Source organism: Hemitrygon akajei, chromosome 10 (genome assembly GCF_048418815.1).
Source record: "Hemitrygon akajei chromosome 10, sHemAka1.3, whole genome shotgun sequence".
NCBI lineage: Eukaryota > Metazoa > Chordata > Chondrichthyes > Myliobatiformes > Dasyatidae > Hemitrygon > Hemitrygon akajei.
Window position 1 is genome coordinate 25,045,482 of NC_133133.1, and position 21,390 is coordinate 25,066,871.

Genomic DNA, 21,390 nt, shown 5'->3' on the forward strand with positions numbered 1-21,390 from the left:
GAGTTGTAGATGTCAATCAAGGTGGGGTGATACAATCCCCACCCCACATTGCCCGAGGGTGTGCACGCAGCCCTGATCGCTGGCACGTAGCATAGAGTCGCAATCCACACAGGTGTCTCTAAGAACAATGGTCAAAATCCGTTGCTTTGTATTTCTGAGGATTCTCTCTCATTTCCTGGGTCCCAGACCCGAATTAATAGCAACCTTGCGATTCTCAGGAAGGAGGGGGCTGGGTTCATAACAAAAGAAATGAGGAATTGCTGTGTTCTGTGGTTCATGTTGCCTTGGCTCACTCTGACCACACTGGATTCAGCGATCAGACCAGAGAGCTTTTTGATGTACAGGATGGACCAAACAGCTGATTCGGCAAAAGGTGGGGAGGGTCTGTGTTTCATGATAAACTCTCTGTGGTGTTCGAACACAGCAACCTTGGTATTGTTGCACTCTTGTTTCCCTTACCTGGAACATCTAATGATTAAGTGCCAAGTCCTACTCACCAAGAGAGTTCGCCTCCATGATCCTGACCATAGTTTATATATCATTAGCAAATAACGTGCAGCACCAGGGGTCCCAACATTCCCAACATTGCACGGAGGGGGAAGACCACTGCAATACTACAATCAGGAATACCTGATCCATGCCTAGACCACATTTCAGTAAATCTAACCACTTGGCTGCCCTTCTCCTACCTGCAGAGGCTAAAGAGCAAGGCTCCAGAGATAAGGAATTCAAAGAGGTGGCCACGGAAGGCAAAGTAGTGGCTATGGGATTGCTTTGAGTCAGTGGACTGGGCTGTGTTCAAGGACTCATCTGTGGATCTGAAGGAACATACCACAGTTATCAAGGACTTTATAAACCACCTGGATGAACCATCTGCTATCTGCTTATGGCCAGATCAGTGGCAGTCAGGTCTGGCAACCATGCGAGATAAAAGAGGTCCAGGTATGATCTCTGGAAAGCCATCTCATGTGTATATTGGCCATTCTGGACCAAAACTTGAGTCACGGGGGGGATGCTTGACAGCAGACTTGAATGCTGTTATCCGTTACAACATGAAACCTAGTGATATAGGTGACAACAAGGCTTTGCTACCAGATGAGCTCAATGCCTTCTACAGTGGCATGCAAAAGTTTGGGCACCCCTGGTCAAAATTTCTGTTACTGTGAATAGCTAAACGAGTAAAAGATGAACTGATTTCCAAAAGGCATAAAGTTAAAGATGACAAATTTCTTTTAATATTTTAAGATTACTTTTTCATTTCAATCTTTTACAGTTTCAAAATAACAAAAAAGGAAAAGGGCCCAAAGCAAAAGTTTGGGCACCCTGCATGGTCAGTACTTAGTAACACCCACTTTGGCAAGTATCACAGCTTGTAAATGCTTTCTGTAGCCAGCTAAGAGTCTTTCAATTCTTGTTTGAGGGATTTTTGCCCATTCTTCCTTGCAAGGCTTCTAGTTCTGTGAGATTCTTGGACTGTCTTGCATGCACTGCTCTTTTGAGGTCTATCCACAGATTTTCAATGATGTTTAGGTCAGGGGACTGAGGTCCATGGCAAAACCTTCAGTTTGCGCCTCTTGAGGATTTTGAGGTGTGGTTAGGATCATTATCCTGTTGTAGAAGCCATCCTCTTTCCATCTTCAGCTTTTTTCACAGATAGTGTGATGTTTGCTTCCAGAATTTGCTGGCATTTAATTGAATTCATTCTTCCCTCTACCAGCGAAATGTTCCCCATGCCACTGGCTGCAACACAAGCCCAAAGCATGACCGATCCACCCCCCGTGCTTAACAGTTGGAGAGGTGTTCTTTTCATGAAATTCTGCACCCTTTTTTCTCCAAACATACCTTTGCTCATTGCGGCGAAGAAGTTCTATTTTAACTTCATCAGTCCACAAGACTTATTTCCAAAATGCATCAGGCTTGTTTAGATGTTCCTTTGCAAACATCTGATGCTGAATTTTGTGGTGAGGACGCAGGAAAGGTTTTCTTCTGATGACTCTTTCATGAAGGTCATATTTGTGCAGGTGTCGCTGCATAATAAAACAGTGCACGACCACTCCAGAGTCTGCTAAATCTTCCTGAAGGTCTTTTGTAGTCAAACGGAGGGTTTGATTTGCCTTTCTAGCAACACTACAAGGAGTTCTCTCAAAAAGTTTTCTTGGTCTTCCAGACCTCAACTTGACCTCCACTGTTCCTGTTAACTGTCATTTCTTAATTACATTACGAACTGAGGAAACGGCTACCTGAAAATGCTTTGCTATCTTCTTGTAGCCTTCTCTTGCTTTGTGGGCATCAATTATTTTAATTTTCAGAGTGCTAGGCAGCTGCTTAGAGGAGCCCATGGCTGCTGATTGTTGGGACAAGGTTTGAGGAGTCAGGGTATTTATAAAGCTTTGAAATTTGCATCATCTGGCCTTTCCTAATTATGATTGTGAACAAGCTATAGTCGTAACAAGCTAATTAAGGTCTGAGACCTTGGTAAAAGTTATCTGAGAGCTCAGATCTCTTGGGGTGCCCAAACTTTTGCATGGTGCTCCTTTTCTTTTTTTCACTAAAATTGTACAAAACACAAATAATACACTAATCTTGCCTAAAATGTTGAAAAGAATGTTTCATCTTTAACTTTATGACTTCTGGAGATCAGTTCATCTTCTACTCACTTAACTATTCACAGTAACAGAAATTTTGACCGGGGTGCCCAAACTTTTGCATGCCACTGTATGCTTGCTTTCACTGTCAAAACATGGAGGAACTTCACAAACACCCATAGTCCCCAATAATCCTGTGATATTAGTCTCAGAGGCTTATGTGAGAGTATCATTCAGGAGGGTGGCACAGAAAGCATCTAGCCCTGATGGGGTACCTGTCAGTAAGACCAATGAGCAAATTGCTCACTTCAGGAGGAGGGGGCCAGAGGTCCATGAACCGGTGCTCATCAGGGGATCAAGAGGTGGAGAGGGTCAGCAATTTTATATTCCTCAGTGACATCATTTCAGAGGATCTGTCTTCAGCCCACAACCTGTGCAATTACTAAGAAAGCACGGCAGCGCCACTACTTCCTTAGCAGCTTGCAAAGATTTGGCATGACATTTAAAACTATGACAAACCTATAGATGCATGGTGGAGAGTTTATTGACCGATTGCATCAAGGCCTGGAATGGAAACACCAATGCCCTTGAACAAAAAATCCTACAGAAAGTAGTGGATATGGCCCAGTTGATCACAGCTAAAGCTCCCCCACAACTGAGCACATCTACACAAAGTACTGTCACAAGAAAGTACTATCCATCAAGGGCCTCCACTACATAGGACATGCTGACTTCTCGCTGCTGCCATCAGGAAGAAGATACAGGAGCCTCTGGATCCACACCACCAGGTTCAAGAACAGTTATCATCCCTCAACCAGCAAACTCTTGAATCAAAGAAGATAATTTCACTTGCCCCATAACTGGACTGTTCCCACAACCCATGGACTCACCTTCAAAGACTATTCATCTCATGTTCTCAATCTTTATTGCTTTTTTTAATCCCTCTTTCATACTTGCACAGCTTGCTGTCCTTTGCACATTGGCCGTTTGTCTATTCTGTTGGGTATTGTGTTTCTTAGATTTACTGTGTATGCCCGTACGAAAAAGAATCAGGGTTGTATAAGGTGACATATATGCACTTTGATATTAAATTTACTTTGAACTTTGAAGTTCAGTGAACTGGGATTCACCATCTGAGGAATCCAATTCCACTACTGGAATTGCATATGGACTGAAGAGAAAACGGCTCTGGTCTATCTCAGCACACCCGTGACTAACCAAGCACCAGCTAACACCAGCAGTTCCCTTTGGAGCCATCGGCCACAGCTAACATAATTCAGCCCGATAGGGATAATGGCAACTCCTCTTAAATTCTTAAGTTCAATTTCCATACATTTCCAACAAACTTATACTGGTTATATGATAACAGCTGCATGCTTGTTTATAGTCTATATACTAGAGTCTCAAATTTCACTCTCAGTTGTGTCCGACGTGACATCACACTTACAACTTTAAGAGACTGTTCACTAGTCTATTCAAAGCCATTTTCTTTTAGTCTTAGTAGCTTTTTGATTCTTAGTTCCAAGTTTAGAAAACAGATGCATTTATATATATTACTAAGAAATCTTTGACTGTCTTAAGACAATTCACAGCCAGGGCTAGAAAAGAATAACAGAGGGTGCAAGAAATTGGAAAGTGAAGTCAAGCTTGCTTTTAAAAAAAAATACATGATTGTAAGCTGGAAGAAAATAACTAAACTCAGGCAAGAACAAAATTCTGCAGCTTTGTGGTGCTGGGGAACAAATGAGTCGTGGCCAGAATCATCAAAGAAAGTTTCTTTCAGCAGGCTTTCTCTTGCCAACACTTCCCAAGGATTAAAGTGCTAGCACAGGGGTGCAGCTTTTAAGTCTCAGGAAAGAGTTCAGCTTCAGAGAGAAGCTAGGTTCGCTCATGATAAATAAAAACAAGTTATTTTTTAGAAGTTATTTGCAAGGCTCTAAACAGTAAACGTCAAACAACAGTTGAACCTTAATTAATGCCTCTTAGCAAATTACAGTCAAACATTTAGAAATACATTGCCATTTCATTTTTAAGTGAAGACTGTTTCTGCCATGGCACAGCAGAAGAATCCAACAGAATGTATTCTTAATTATAGAAATGAACATGCATTTCCTGTCGGCTACACTAGAGATATTAAAGGCAAATTTTGTGCAGCTGTTTGGTCTCCTTTTTAACTCCTGTTGTCTCGGATTTCTTCCAGTTATTTGCAATGTCTACCACTAACTGAAAATGTTTTGTTAAAATGTCATCAGCAATATTTCAAAGCTCACTATTGGGAAGCAATGAGGCAGAGCAGAGGCTTAACCATGCAATAATCAAATAAATTTTAAAACCACTGATTCTTTATTTTGGTCGAAAACTTTAAAGACAAAATACACTTCAAAAGATAAAGAAAGCTGAACTACCCATGGTAGTTTCTAATTTCAACCTGTCAGATGAACCACAATGAAGAATTCTGATACACCAGGGTGGGATTTTTAGAAAGGAATTAAGATACAAGTTATTATTAATTTGGTCTTTCCTACTTGCTTACCAAGACCTATTTTTTTTAAAATATTCTTAACAGCCACATTATAGCCTCTGTTTAAGTGCAAAAGCAAAGCACAAACAGAGAGGCCTGTAACCCTCTCTCCCTCCAATGTGCCCATCTATTCTCTCTCACTGTAGCTGTTAGACCAAGACCTTGGAAAAAAGGTTATTTGCCTAAACGTTAAAGATCTTTAGAGGTTAGCTTTGTCACATGCACATCAAAACATAGAGCACGATGTGTTATTTTCTGGGGGGGGGGGGGAGAGAAGAGAGAGCCCACAAGTGTCAGCATGCTTCCTGCTCCAACATAGCATGCCCAAAGCTTACTAACCTTAACTCATACTTCTTTTGGAACATGGGAGGAAACCGGAGCCCACAGCAGGAACTGGATTTCAGTGGATCGCTGGCACTGTAAAGCATCGCGCTAACTGCTGCACTGCCTGCCACCCTAACATGGAAGTGTACCTTTGATAACTAACTGTAATACACTGCCACTATTTACAAGATTTCATGCATTTCCCCGGGGTGCAGCTTTGGTTGGGGAAAGCAGAAAGGAAAAAAAATAGGAGCCCAGAAGTACAGAGAAGGAAAGGAACCAAGAGATTAGATTAGATTAGATTCAACTTCATTGTTGTTGTGCTGAATACAGATACAAAGCCAATGAAATGCAGTTAGCATCTAACCAGAAATGCAAATAGTGTTATTTATAAAATAACTGTGAATAAAAAGTAAGTGCTATAATACACTAATATAAAAGTACTGAGACAGTACAATATGGGTGCTATACTGCTTAGCGTTGTGATGTGAGGTTCAGCAGGGTCACAGCCTCAGGGAAGAAGCTCTTCCTGTGCCTGCTGGTGCAGGAGCGGAGGCTCCTGTAGCACCTACCGGATGGGAGGAGAGTAAAAAGTCCATGGTTAGGGTGAGATGCATCCTTGATAATGCTTCTCACCCTGCCCAGGCAGCGTTTATGGTAGATATTCTCAATGGTGGGCAGCCGATAATCCGCTGATAATCCGTTGGAACATGGCTGTTTACTATTTACATGAATTATGTTGCTGTAATATATCCCAGTCTTGGTTTTGATACAGGGTCTTGACCCAAAGCATTGACTCTCTCTCTACCTCCACTTGTACTGCTCCACCCACCGAGTTTCTCCAGCAATTTGCAGTTCTTTTAAAAAATCTGGTATCGAGCTTCTGCAATTTAGACCACAAGACATAGGAGCAGAATTAGGTCATCTGGCCCATCGAGTCTGATCCGCCATTCAATCATGGCTGATCCTTTTTTTCCCCATCTCCTCCTCAACCTCAGTTACCGGCCTTCTCCCCATAACCTTTGATGCCGTGTCCAATCAAGAACCTATCAATCTCTGCCTTAAGTGCACCCAATGACTTGGCCTCCATAGCTGCATGTGGCAACAAATTCTACAAATTCACCACCCTTTGGCTAAAGAAATTTCTCCACATCTGTTTTGAAAGGGTGCCCCTCTATTCTGAGGCTGCGCCCTCTTGTCCTAGACTCTCCCACCATGGGAAACATTTTTTTCCCACATCACCCCTGTCTAGGTCTTTCAACATTCAAAAGGTTTCAATTGGATCCCCCCTCATGCTTCTGAATTCCAGCAAGTACAGACCCAGAGCCACCAACCATTCCTAAATTATAACCCTTTCATTCTTGGAATCATCCTTGTGAGCCTCCACTGGACCCCCTCCAATTTCTAAGATGAGGGGCCCAAAACTGTTTACAATACTCAAGGTGAGGCTTCACCATTGCCTCATAAAGCCTCAGTATCACATCCTTGCTCTTGTCTAGACTTCCTGAAATGAATGCTAACATGGGATTTGCCTTCCTCACCCCCAACTCAACCTGCAAGTTAACCTTTAGGTTGTTCTGCACAAGAAATCCCAAGTCCCTTTACATCTCAGATTTTTGGATTTTCTCCCCTTTTAGAAAATTCTCTGTACATTTATTTCTACTACCAAAGTGCATGACCATGCATTTTCCAACAATATATTTCATTTGTCACTTTCTTGCCCATTCTCCTAATCTGTCTAAATCCTTTTGCATCCTACCTGTTCTTGTGTGTCTCTGTAACATATCCAGGTCTCTCGATGATATAACTGCAGGTAACAATACAGATTGTGGAAAGTGCAGAGGGATTTTGGCAGTATACAGTCACCAAGGTGAAAGGACAATAACAGCAAATGGAACACAATGGGAGAAAATATGAGGGCATTCACTTTGGTACAAAGGCAGCACTATTAGAGATTGACAGTGTTGGTGTTCAAAGGGACCTGGGTGTTCTTATACATAAATCACACAGTTAACCTGTAATTAGGAAGACAAATGGCATCTTTTTTCTGTGAGAATTTGTGCATGAAGACATCTTGGCCCAATTGCAAAGAACAACATTGAGGCCAGATCTGGAATACTGGAACAGACCTAGTCTCCCTGGCAAAGAATAAATCTACTTAAGAAAGGAATGCATCCAAATTTCATATTGATTTACAGACGGTGAGCCTAGTGTATGAGGAGGGGTTAAGCAGATGAGAGTTTCAAAGGAAGTAGTGATCTCACTGCACAAAGCTCTTAAGACTGTTGATAGGATAGATGCAGAAATAGTGTCCCTCTTGGCTGCATCACTGCTGGTTCGAAATTTGCACCATCTCGGATCGCAAGACCCTGCAGCGGATAGTGAGGTCAGCTGAGAAGATCATCGGGGTCTCTCTTCCTGCCATCACGGACATTCACACTACACGCTGCATCCGCAAAGCAAACGGCATTATGAAGGACCCCATGCACCCCTCATACAATCTCTTCTCCCTCCTGCCGTCTGGGAAAAGGCTCCAAAGCATTCGGGCTCTCACGACCAGACTATGTAACAGTTTTTTCCCCCAAGCTATCAGACTCCTCAATACCCAAAGCCTGGACTGACACCTTGCCCTACTGTCCTGTTTATTATTTATTGTAATGCCTGCACTGTTTTTGTGCACTTTATGCAGTCCAGTGTAGGTCTGTAGTCTAGTGTAGCTTTCTCTGTGTTGTGTTTTTTTTATTACGTAGTTCGGTCTAGTTTTTTGTACTGTGTCATGTAACACCATGATCTTGGAAAACGTTGTCTCATTTTTACTATGCACTGTACTAGCAGTTATAGTCGAAATGACAATAAAAGTTGACTTGACGTCTAGTGCGTGGAGCAAGTGCCTCAAAATAAGGGATCAGACTTCAAGACAGAAGTTTCTTCACCAACAGAGCTGTGAAACTTTGAAATTCCTGACTTAAGAGGGCTGTACAAGTGCCCAAGTACATGCAATACAGACACTGGCAGGTTTTCAGATACAAGGGTAGTACTGAGAGACATGGTGCGAGTTAAATTATCAGCCACGATCCCACTGAACTGCAGAGTGCCACTAAGAAGTGAATGCAACCACACACACACACACTCACACTCCATTTCCTGCATCCTTATTTTGAAATATATACACCAAATAGTGCACTTGGTAAAATTCTAATTTTTCCCACCAGCAGACCACGCTCTGCCCCAACCCCAACAGATTTCCACTTCCACCTTCCAAAAACAGCCTGCTTCTCAAAATGAAACACCATCGCCACAGACAGTATTCACAGAAATAAACCTTTTTTTACCATTCAATGCACTCCAACTATAAAAGAAAACTAAAAATGTACAGAAAACAGAAAATGACACAGTAGTCGAATATGCAGCTAACCTTACTTTCATCAGAGTTTAACTGTGGGTCTGTAATCAGAAGACCAGCACTCGTGTAAACCTACTCTTTTGTAATAATGACATTCAAGTGCAAAAATACAAATACAAAATGGTCCAGAATGAAATAATCTATATCCCATATGAGCCAATCTATATCCCATGCCCATTCAGCTTCTAATCACTGGCTCTGCACTGCTAAAGAAATCAATGTTCAGCTACCCATTGATCCAGTTTAAATTTCATAAACTTAATTTATTGACCAACTTCACTGAAAATGAGCAATGTAATTTAGAAATCCCCAATGGTGAAAATATGTTTTTGCTCAGGGTTTCTGTTTTTTGTTAGTGAACTGCTAAATGAATATTAAGCAAAGTACTGTGAATATTAAGTTCAGGCAAAATTTTACAGAGGAAAAAAAACTCATTAACTTACTTATGTCTAATCAGTTTTCTCCATGTCTTCCAGGACTTTACATTAATACTTAATTTTCTAGCACTGACGTATCTACGACTTGCTGAATTAATGAAAAGCATTTTGATTTTAATTTGGTAATTGAGTTTCTGTAATTTGTGATAGTGCAAACTTACCCAATGACAGTGTCAAAGAGATCAGTAAAAATTTAACAATGCAAATATTAACTTTCTCAAATACAGTAAATATGATTTTATTCCCAAGATCTAGATGTACAGAAATTGCATCTATGTTAATGAGTTCCCAATGCCAAAAATGTCTGTGGAGAAGGCTCTAGTCCCTTGTCAAAATGGAAGATAATACAGAAAAAGCAGCATTAATAAAGCAGAGAAAAAGGAAAAGGAAAAGGAAAAAAAGCAGTAAAAATGCTTCATCTGGAAAATAGGTGTTGCTTAAATGTCAAACTCACATCAGTACACAAAGCAGAAAGCGAATAAAATAAATCAAATACATAAAAGTTCAAGACCATAAACAGCATGCAGCACTAAAATAAAATGTGGCAATGCAGATAAAAAGAAGACAGTGAACTCCAACAACCAAAAGCCTGGAAGATGAGAACCGGTCCACAATAAGGCTATTCATTACCCTCTCAGTACCCATTGTGATGATAGGCAAATTGCAGCAGGTCCATGTCCTTGCTTAGGCAGGAGCTGATTCTAGCCATGACCAACCTCTCAAACTACTTATCACAGCAGATGTGACTGTCATTGAGGCACCTCACTTTGCTCTTCTTGGGCACTGCCATGATTGTCAGCCTTTTGAAGTAGATGGGAACCTCTGACTGCAGCAGTGAGAGATTGAAAATATCCTTGAACACTCCTACCAGTTGGTCGGCGCAGATTTTTAGAGTCTCAAGTCCTGAAACCTTGCAAAGGTTCACCCTCTTGAGATGAAACATCAGCCTCTGAGACAGAGATCACAGGGTCACCAAATGCTGCAAAGATTCGCACAGGTGTTTTATTCTCTCTTTCAAAACGTGCATAAAAGGTGTTAAAGTTCATCTGGGAGTAAAGCTCCACAGCCATTCATGATGATAGATATCACTTTGAAGGAAGTAACGACCTGCAAACCCTGCCAGAGCTAAAGTGCATCCGATTCTGTCTCTAACCTCTATCAGAATTTTTTTTTGTTGCCCTTAAAGTAGCCTTCCATAGGTTGTACCTGGATTTCTTGTATAGTCACCAATCTTGAATGCCACATATCTAGCCCTCAGAAGACTACAAATCTACTGGTTCATTCATGATTTCTGGTTTGGGTAAGCCCAGTATGTTCTTGAAGGCACACATTCATCCAAGCAACTAATGATTCCAAATGAACGGCAGCTATCGATACAGTTTGGCACCAGTGATGTTGCAGCATTTGCCAGTCAGCATTGAACTCAACGTAGGGCTGCCTTGGGGACTCCAGCTCTGGATTTTTCCACGAATGGGTATAGCCGCAAGTTTTCCTTTTCCTAGATGAGCTGCTAACCACGGCTGATGAGCCCCATCAGCCCAGAGCAACTGGTTTTAAGGAGCCAGTTACTGGCCTTTGCTCCTTCTCCTCTCAAAAGAAGCAGTTCTCTCAAGCTTAGTTGCTAAGCCACACATGAAGCCCGGGACCTGGACTTGATTGTCAGGGGCTATTTGAGAGGCATGCCATTCGGAGCATTTAAAAGGCAATGGGAGCTCATCCACACTACGCACTCCCCTCCCCCCTCCCCCCCCTCCCCCCCCCCCCCACAGCGGTTATGACAACCATAAGGAACTAAAGGCAGATGTTCACCCCATTTGTTCTCACAACCCCCAAATCACTGGCAAAACCAGTCCATAGTGCTAATTCAAAGAGAAAGTGCGAGATATAATTAGGGTCTTAAGTTATTGTAATCAATAATTAAGCTGGAGGGCTATAAAGTCTCTAATATATTGACATAGCTCTGACCTTCAGCCTGCAATGAATTTCATTACAAAATGTGCTCAAAATTGGTAGTAGATCAAAGCTAAACAGGATATTGAAGTAGAAAGCAAAATATGTAAAAAAATATATTTGAAATGCGGAGGGGCAGGTTGGGGGAACAGAATATAGAGAAATGAAAAAGATGTAATCAAGGCTACTGTATACATACCAAAGTGATAAGATCAACTGAGGGATGAAAAAAACACTTTGAACGCCCAGTTGTGAAAGCCATATCATAAAGGAAAATGAGCTTTTCACAAAGTAACTGAAGGCAATGGCAATATCACCAGAAATGGGGACTGCTCCAGGGGAATAGAGTGAGTTAGTTAATGATAAATGAACATATAAAGTCCAAGAGCAGAGAAGGGAAACAGATTGATCATGTTATAGGGTGGAATTAAGCAACATCTATTGAATTTGTTGGTAGTTTGTCACCATCTGAATATGTTTGTTTTAAGATAATAAATATGGGATGTGGAGTTAGTATAGGAAAGTAATGCCAAGGTAAAAAGAACAACCACAATAATATTGATTGGCTGAAGTATATTGATCTTAATCTATGTTTTATATTCTAATCGTTCTTTGCAAATAAAAAGAAAAAATGTACAGCATTCGAAAGACAAATTAACAACCAAAGCAATCAATGCTAATAAATGGCCAATGGCTGACAAATTTCAAGTTCAAAGTAAATTTATTTATTATCAAATTACAAATACTGTATATCACCATATACAACCCTGAGACTCATTTTCTTGTGGGCATATTCAATAAATCCAATAACCATAATAGAATCAACGAAAGACCGCATCAACAGGGTGGTCAAGCAGTGTACAAAAGACAACTATGCAAATACAAAAGGAAAGAAAAAAGAAGTTATAATAATAATAAATAAATAAATATGCAATAACTATCAAGAACACAAGATGAAGAGTCATTAAAAGTGAGTCTATGGGTTGTGGGAGCAGTTCAGTGATGGGGCAGGTGAAGTTATCCCCTCTGGTTCAAGAACCCAATGGTTAAAAGGTAATAACCGTTCCTGAACCTGATGGTGTGCGTCCTGAGACTCCTGTACCTTCTTCCTGATGGCAACACTGAGAAGAGAGCATGACCTGGGTGGTGAGCGTCCTTGATGATGTTTGCTGTGACAATGTTCCGTGTAGATGTGGTCAATGGTGGGGAGGGCTTTACCTGTGATAAGACTGGGCAATATCCACTACTTTTTGTAGGATTTTCCATTCTGGCATTGGTGTTTCCATGCCAGGCTGTGATGCATCCAGTCAATATACTCTCCTCCACACATCTAAAGAAGTTAAGTCAAAGTTATAGATGTCATGCCAAATTTTCGTAAGTTCTTAAGGAAGTAGAGGTGCTACCGTGCTTTCCTTGTAACTGCACTATGTGCTGTGCCCAGGACAGCACCTCCAAAATAACAACATCTAGGAATTTAATGTTCCTGATCTTCTCTACCTCTGATCCCCGATGACTAGCTCATGGATCTCTGGTTTCCTCCTCCTGAGACGATAATCATCTTGATGATCTTGCTGACATTGAGTGACAGGTTGTTGTTGTGGCACCACTCAGACAGACTTTCAGTCTTCCTCTTAAATGCCGATTGTTAACACCTTTGATTGGCCTATGACAGCGGTGTCATTGGCAAACTTAAATACGGCATTGGAGCTGAGCTTCGCCACACAGACGTAAGTGTAAAGCGAGTAGAGCAGGGGAGTAAGCACACAGCATTGCTGTGCACCTTTGCTGTTGGAGATTGTTGCTACCCATCCAAACTGACTGGGGTCTGCTAGAGAGGAAATCAAAGATCCAATTGCACAAGGAGGTATTGAGGCGAAGGTCTTGAAGCTTACTGATTAGTTTTGAGGAGATGACAGTTTTGAATGCTGAGCATCCTGATATATGCATCTTTACTGTCCAGATGTTCCAGGTTTGAGTGAAGAGCCAATGAGATGGCATCTGCCATGGACCTGTTGTGCCTGTAGACAAATTGAAGTGGATCCAAGTCGTTTCTCAGGCAGGATACGTATCATCAACAACCTTTCAAAACACTTCACAGTAGATGTAAGTGCAAATGGATGATAGACATTGAGGCAGGTTACCGCACTCTGCTTAGGCACCGACCGGTATAACTGAAACCTGCTTTAAAGCAGCTGGGTACCTCAGGCTGCCAAAGCGAGCGGTTAAAGATCTCAGTGAACACTCCAGGCAGTTGATCAGCATCGGCCAGGTTCCCCATCTGGACTGGATGCTTTCAGTGGGTTCACCATCCTGAAGGATGCTCTCATGTCAGCCTCAGAGACTGAAATCACAGGATCATCAGGGGCTGTGGGACTTCATGATAGTTCTGCCATGTTCTGATGGTCAAAGAGAGCATAGAAGCCATTGAACTCAACAGGAAACGAAGCCCTGTTGTCACCTACACTTTGTAAGAAGTGACTGCATACAAGCCCTGCCACAGCTGTTGAACATCCTATATTGACTCAGGTTTAGTCTGGAATTCCTACTTCACCTGTGAGATGGCTTTCCAGAGATCATGCCTCGGCTTCTTATAACATTCTTGGTCACCAGACTTGAAGCCCTCTGATCTGGCTCTCAGCAGATTGCAAATCTCATGATTCATCCAGGGCTTCTGGTTGGGGAAAGCTGCGTATGATTTTGTGGGGACACACTCATCTACGACTGCTTTTACAAAGTCTGTGACAACAGTGGTGTATTCATTCAGATCCATAGTTGAGTCCTTGAACATGGCCCTGTCCACCAACTTGAAACAATGCCGTAGCCATTCCTGCCTTCTACAACCACCTCTGTTGTCCTAAGCTCTGGAACTTTGCTCATTAGCCTGTACCTGTATGCAAGTAGGAGAATGACAGCAAAGTGATCAAATTTCCCAAAGTGCAGCCTGGGCATGGACGGTAGGCATTCCTTCTCACAGTATAGCAGTGGTCTATTGTCCCAAGACCCCTGGTGCCATTTAAAAGAGGTGATTAAATATCCAACTTCTAAAATCACAAGACAGTGGTGACAAAAGCATTGTTTTCTGATCTTATAAAAGTGACAGGAATTCAAAACCAGGTGAAAACATATAAAATAAATAATTACTGTGAAATTAGCCTGTGGCAGTTTTGATTAATCCAATCTTAAAAAAAGGGATAACACACATGAAACTTGCCATTGGAGACCCAGTAACGTTTCCAAATTTGACACATTTTCAGTATCATAGATTGGAGAGGAGAGAAACCTTTCTGAAAGCGTATCAGTAAAGTGTATTTTTTTTAAGTAGTCCATGCAACTACAAGAACACAGTCAGTGAGACGTGACGCCAAGACTGGAAACGACATCTTAAGCTATCCACTACTGGCAGAGCTTCCCAAATAATGCTATGACAATATTTTAGCTAGTAATGGAAAAACATTTAAAATTATGCTTGGCTAACAGTATGCTAAAATTCAAAAGGTCCTCACAACAATACTCGTGACTTAAATCTTATTTGTTTCATGTGTTTGTTAGCTCGTTAATAGTAATTCACATCTCAAATATAAGTCATTTACCCAAAAGCAAACCTGCTTATGCCTAGTCTCTTTCAAGGTAAGTGAACTCAGCCAAATAAACAGCGAGGGCAGTAAATCTGGCCCTGTAGCAGATATGCAGGGATTTTTCTAATAATCAAGGATACTTTTTAATCCTAGAAGTGTGATTGACAATGCTGAAAATATAATCAAGATTGCAAAGTCTCCCAATAATTTTCTTGACAAGCTTACATTTAATTACCAAATGGGTGAAAAAAGTAAGGAACTGCTGCTAATTCTCTAGCTGTACCTAACACGGGCCAACTCTGAATGATATGCGTCTTGCTACTTGAGCTGCAAGCAAAAGCGATCTTCCAAATACTTACAAATGCGTTCTTAATTAGGGAAAGAGAACAAGGAAAAATTAATATAGAGATTGGCCCACAACTTGTGTGGAGCTCTGCAGCTGCTGAACTCAAGGTTAGCTCAGCTATCACTTAATGCCACAAGATTCCTCTAATATAAAAATTTTTACATCAGGATTTATTAGAAATTACATATAGTCAGAGTATTAAAGCAGAGGCCCACATCCAAGCTAACACTTTTGTCCACCTACTCTAGTCCCAATTGCCTGCAAACAGATTCGTAGGCCAACAGGTATCAATGCGAAATCTGACAAAAATGGCCAAATGGAATTTGCCTTGATGGTTAGGATAGAAGTCATGCAGTTAACATTGAAACACTCTGGACAGGCTACAAGCCAGCAAAACATCCCGGAGGAGACGATTTGCAAACTGTTACAGATATCAAGTTTGAGGCAGTAAACCAAAGTATTGTTCCTTGTCACCTTTTGTAATGCAAATAATCAATATGCATTTAATTATTTATCAAAACTGTCTCAAAGATTGAAATGTATATCAAATCTTACTTTAAGCTCTTGGAACAAATCCCAGCATGGAAGGTTCAAAAGCTAACATTTTACCCACTCATCCCCAAAATAAACAGAATTCTTACCTTCCATCCAGCTGAACTGTTGCTATCTCCTTTGTCCTTGAAGTAAGGCACAGATTTGACCATCCAATCATAGATCTGAGAGAGTGTCAGCCTCTTCTCTGGTGAGCTCTCAATAGCTTTGGTGATAAGGTCTGCATAAGATTGATGGCCCCATGCATTTCTTCGAGAAGAACTCTTACGCTGTGCGCTTGCTGCAGCACTTGGGGAAGAGACCTCTGCGTTCAGGCTAACTTCACTCTCTAGTTTTATAGCACTTGAATCAACAACATCCTGCTTTTCTTCTTCAGTGGGAGTTCCTGTGGCAGAATCCTCCTGCTTCACAGTTGTCAGTTCTGGTCTTGGCAAAGGCCAAGTGCAGGATCTAGGACGAACCTGTGGTTTGAAGTCAGGGTCAATCTCAGCCTGTCCCGATTCTTCAGCCATCATTTGTAAAATCTTTTGTCAATTAAATTCCAAACAAGAATGGTTTCTTTCTCTCCACAAATTAAAATTCGTGACTTCTGTCTTACAAAATACATATAATTGATTTTCATACAAACCTCTCTATATCTTCAATAAAATAACTTGCATCCTATTGAAAAGGGAAACAAATTCGGATGCTGTTCCCGATTATTTGCAAAATTTGGGAAGTTACAACCACCACCACCTATCCAAATATACTGATACTTCTTTTCTGCAAATATTACTTTGATTTCAAACTGAGGTTAGTCCCATAGAATTAACACAACGTAATTTCCATTGAGGGGAATAGGACTGGCACCCACTGCAATATGTTCTCATACGTCCTTTCCAATTACAAATAAACACTTTGCATCTTTCCCGGAATTCAGAATCTGACTTTATTATATGAAACCATATAATACTGAAGAGGTTTAAACACACATGTTGACCCAGATTTTGATCATTTAGATTTTTTTAAAAAAAAAACGTCCACAAAAATTATTTCCTATCTCAGTCAATCTCAGTGACTTTCGATAACAAGGTAATAGAAAAAGACAAGTAGCATTCTGGTTAACAACTTCCTTTTAAAATGCTCAGAATTCACAAAATCATTGCGATTCTGAGAAGCTTTGTTTTCTTCTTCTCGAAGTAAATCCAAAACGATGCGTTGCGAACAGTTTAAGAGAGCGTGTGGCAAACAAGAATCTCTTCTTTCAGCTGACGTTAAAAGGCAGTGTAAAAGAACGACTGTGAAAACGAATGTCTGATGCTACATGATCACGAACACTCATGACAGATATTTCACCTTCACTGTTCTATAGTGTCCACGATTAAAACTTTGTTTTTAAACAAACGAAAAGGACGGGGGGGGGGGAAGAAGCGATCTGCATAAATTCCTTCGTCGCGAAACAAGCTCTGTTGGAGAGGTGCAAGCGTGCAAAACGTTCATGAATCCTCCAGCAGCCACGGGAGTCTCCAAAGCCTTTCCAGGAGGGGGGCTGCTGCTTCTCCCTCTCACTCACTCACTCATCCCCCGTCGGCCTTTCGTTGCAGGCCCCGGCCACAAGGCGCCTCCACTCCAAGCTACCATCTTGACCAGGAGGAGGGGTGGGGAGGGGTGAAAGCGCCACTGATCCAACCTGTGCCTTCAGCTAAGAGTGCGAGCTCCTCCGAGTGGTTTGCAGGACACTTTGGCCACCGCAGCAGCTGCAGCCTCGGCTGGCGGTGCCCTCAAGCTTCATTGGAATCCACCCACCGCAAGCCGCGGGATGTCCGTCTCAGGCGAATATTTCAATCACCCTCCGGATAACAAACACTGCTTTTCATTTATTTTATTCCTTTTCCACCTTCTCCTCTGTTTTGATCCGTCTCGTTCCCTTTGACGTGTTTCAACGCATAGTAAACATTGCCGTCCAGTGAAATGGGGGCGGTGTCGAGGCACGATGGGAAATGTAGTCCACTTTCCAGCACTTCCCGGCGTTCAGCGGGGACAAATGGTAATTTGTAGACTACAGGACCCAGGATGCAGATGGGCTACAACAACATCTTTTCACGGCGCCACCAAGAGGGCAAAAACAGTTTACAAAGCTCCTCAAACGAGCGCAGTCACACCGTTTGATCATTAACCCATTTTCTTTGAATATTTAGTTGCTGATAATTGGATCAGTATCTGTTACACTGGTGAGTTTACAATCTCTCATTCATGTTTCCCTTCATTCTGCCAACCAAAAAAAAGCCACGGTGACGACATTGACGTCAGGCAGAGGAGCGGATCGTGCGTTGCCTTCTGGGAGTTGTAGTCATGATTCTTCTGACAGCGTGCGGCTGCAGCAAGGCCTACAATACCCAGCAAACATTAAATTTTACAACATTGGAAAATTATTTCTAATTAAGCCCTCCAATTACACCTCGAGTAAAACATCTCCTGATTGCGACTAATTTCCCCGCTAAACAAATGTCTTAGTATTATAAAAACAAGTGATTCTGCAGATGCTTAAAATCCAGAGCAACAGACGCACAATGCTGGAGGAGCTCAGCAGGTCAGGTAGCAGAATCAGGTTTAATACCACCAGCATATGTCGTGAAATTTGTTAACTTTGCAGCAGCAGTACAATGAAATACAGAGGAAAAATGTGAATTATATTAAACAAATAAGTAGTGCAAAAAATAGAAATAGAAAAGTAGTGAGGTAGTGTTCATGGGTTCAGTGTCAGATGACAGAGAGGAAGAAGCTGTTCCTGAATTGTTGAGTGTGTGCCTTCAAGCTTTTGTATCTCCTTCCTTATGGGAGAAATGAGAAGGTGGCGTGACCTGAGTTTTGGGGTCCTTAATGAGACACTGCTCCTTGAAGATCTATGGAAATGAATAAACAGTCAACGTTTTGGACCGAGACCCTTATCAGGACATTTCAAATGTCTCAGCACACAAACATAGTATGTTATTTGAGGAATTCAGCCGATGAGAACCAGATTGAAATTGTCACACACTCTCATCCAGAGAGAGTGCTGCAAAACGTGTAAGGGTGTCCATATTCTAGGGTGGTGCTATCAGTTCAAGTCAAGTCAATTTTTATTGTCATTTCGACCATAACTGCTGGTACAGTGCATAGTAAAAATGAGACAATGTTTTTCAGGACCATGGTTTACATGACACAGTACAAAAACTAGACTGAACTACGTAATAAAAAAAAACACAAGAGAAAGCTATACTACAGACCTACACTGGACTGCATAAAGTGCACAAAAGCAGTGCAGACATTACAATAAATAATAAACAGGACAGAAGGGCAAGGTGTCAGTCCAGGCTTCGGGTATTGAGGAGTCTGATAGCATGGGGGAAGAAACTGTTACATAGTCTGGTTGTGAGAGCCCGAATGCTTCGGAGCTTTTTCCCAGATGGCGGGAGGGAAAAGAGATTGTATGAGGGGTGCATGGGGTCCTTCATAGTGCTGTTTCCTTTGCGGATGCAGCGTGTAGTGTAAATGTCCGTGATGGCGGGAAGAGAGACCCCGATGATCTTCTCAGCTGACCTCACTATCCGCTGCAGGGTCTTGTGATCCGAGATGGTGCAATTTCTGAACCAGGCAGTGATGCAGCTGCTCAGGACGCTCTCAGTACAACCCCTGTAGAATGTGATGAGGATGGAGGGTGGGAGATGGACTTTCCTCGGCCTTCGCAAAAAGTAGAGACGCTGCTGGGCTTTCTTTGCTATGGAGCTGGTGTTGAGGGACCAGGTGAGATTCTCCGTCAGGTGAACACCAAGAAATTTGGTGCTCTTTACGATCTCTACCGAGGAGCCGTCGATGTTCAGCAGTTGCTGATGTTACCCCCAATTTGGATAAACACAGTTCAAATAAAGCATGTTTCCCAGGTTCCTGAACAGATTCGGATAGTCAACCTCTACCTCCCAAATTAAAATGCTATGTACCTCTGTGCTAAGGCAGAGAGGTCTGCATCCAGGATACATAATTCTAATGAGTCCCTTCTAGATTATTTTTATTGACAATCAGGCTGGAGGTAAGCATGTTGAGGGATGCACTGAAGCTCAGAGCAGCCAATGCTAAGGGTCTGTGGGGAAGGACCACAATATCGACTCCTTCAGCTACCATGTATTCAGGGGACCACGTGATGTTGATGGTGCTTTCTTTATTTGTGTTTCTTTCTCACTCTCTTTAAAGTTTACACTACATAATGTACTGATCAAGAAAGTAATTTTGCTCTATTTCTCCCTTTTGTATATATTTTTAATCATTAATAATGTCTATTTTTGAATTAAAGAAAGACAACAAAGTACTTTAACATCAAAGCACAGGAAGATTAACGATTTTGGAGTACATGAAATTGGAGGGTGGAAACTGATATTGAATAAGAGTTGGTTAATTGTCAAGTAGCAAAGACGGGTTAATCAGGTCTTTCTCATGTTGGCAGGCTGTAACAGGTTGCATACCACAGAACTCTGATCTAAACTTTACACAGTCTATATCAATAACTTGGCAAAGAGGTCCGTGGTCACGTTTCCACATTTTTACATGGATTTTTATATAGTTTTGATCCTGAAATCTGCTGCTGTTTACATGGAGTTTACATGATATCCCTGTAACTGTAAGGGACTGCAGATACTGGGATCCAGAGCAACAAATAATCTGCTTTAGCATCTCTCAGCAGAGTTATGTTAATGTAAGTGTACGTTAACTTATGTTTTTGTCATGTACTCTGCTGCTACTATAAAAAACATGGCATTTTTATCCTGTGTATGTATGCCCATGCCAATAGACTTGAACTTGACTGATAACAGAGTTTGTTCTGAAATATCGACAAGTGCTTTCCCCTCAAAGATAGTGCTTACAGATTATTCTGTATGCTGTTCCCTGTGAATGCATGAAATTTCTCTGGAGTCTCCAGTTTCCTCAGGCACCCCAAAGAGTTGTTCAGAGTCGAATTACCGTAGCCACTGTAATTTGTCCTTAATGTAAGTGCATGGTAGGGAAATCAGGGAAGTTTACAGAAATGTGAGAAAGAATAGGTTACAAGAAAATAAATGGGAACTGCATTTGCTCTGAGAGTTGGACATGTTGGGCTAAATAGCTTCCTTCCATGGCTGAAGAAAATATAGAAAAAAGTTAGAGTATGTAAAGAAGTTTCAAGATGATGCAGACAAGGAAAATGATTGGGCAAGAATGCAGTAAATTGAGTAAGATGTGGGAAAATGTGGCATCATTCTTTTTGAATCAAAAAGCAGCAAAATAGTATTTTTTAAAGCGAAGCTAGCCTGGGATATGTTGATGTTCAAAGTGACCTTGGTGTCTTTGTTCCAATTTTACTGTGGGGTATTCAGGACCAGCAAGCAATTAAGAGTTCAAAAGATTTCTGCCTATGACGGAAAATGGGGGTGTGTCAGGAAAACGGCACTGAGGTACAATATCAGACATAATCTTGACAAGCAGCAACGTTGATTGGAGAGAGAGAGCAAGATTCCAAATTTAGGTCATTGACCTGAATCACTGGCCTTGTTTCTCTTTCACAGTTATTGCCAAACTGTTGACAAAGCCAAACATCTGAATTTTCTGATTTAATTTCAGATGTCTGGCTTCATGAACTATGACTTCATTCACTATGTTTACTTCAGAACTGTTTCTCCTCAGAGAATTTTAAAATGAATTTCCACATAA

General features: G+C 41.5%; 1 protein-coding gene across 1 annotated transcript in view; it reads right to left on the minus strand.

The window, feature by feature from the left end:
• LOC140734231 (forkhead box protein O1-like) overlaps nucleotides 1-17,807 on the minus strand; it is a 44,517-nt gene extending 26,710 nt beyond the window's left edge. The window contains exon 1 of the mRNA XM_073057921.1: nucleotides 15,783-17,807. Within this exon, the coding sequence (XP_072914022.1) occupies nucleotides 15,783-16,208 (426 nt within the window). The 5' untranslated portion in view covers nucleotides 16,209-17,807. The remainder of the gene's footprint in view (nucleotides 1-15,782) is intronic.
• Nucleotides 17,808-21,390: the final 3,583 nt, after the last annotated feature.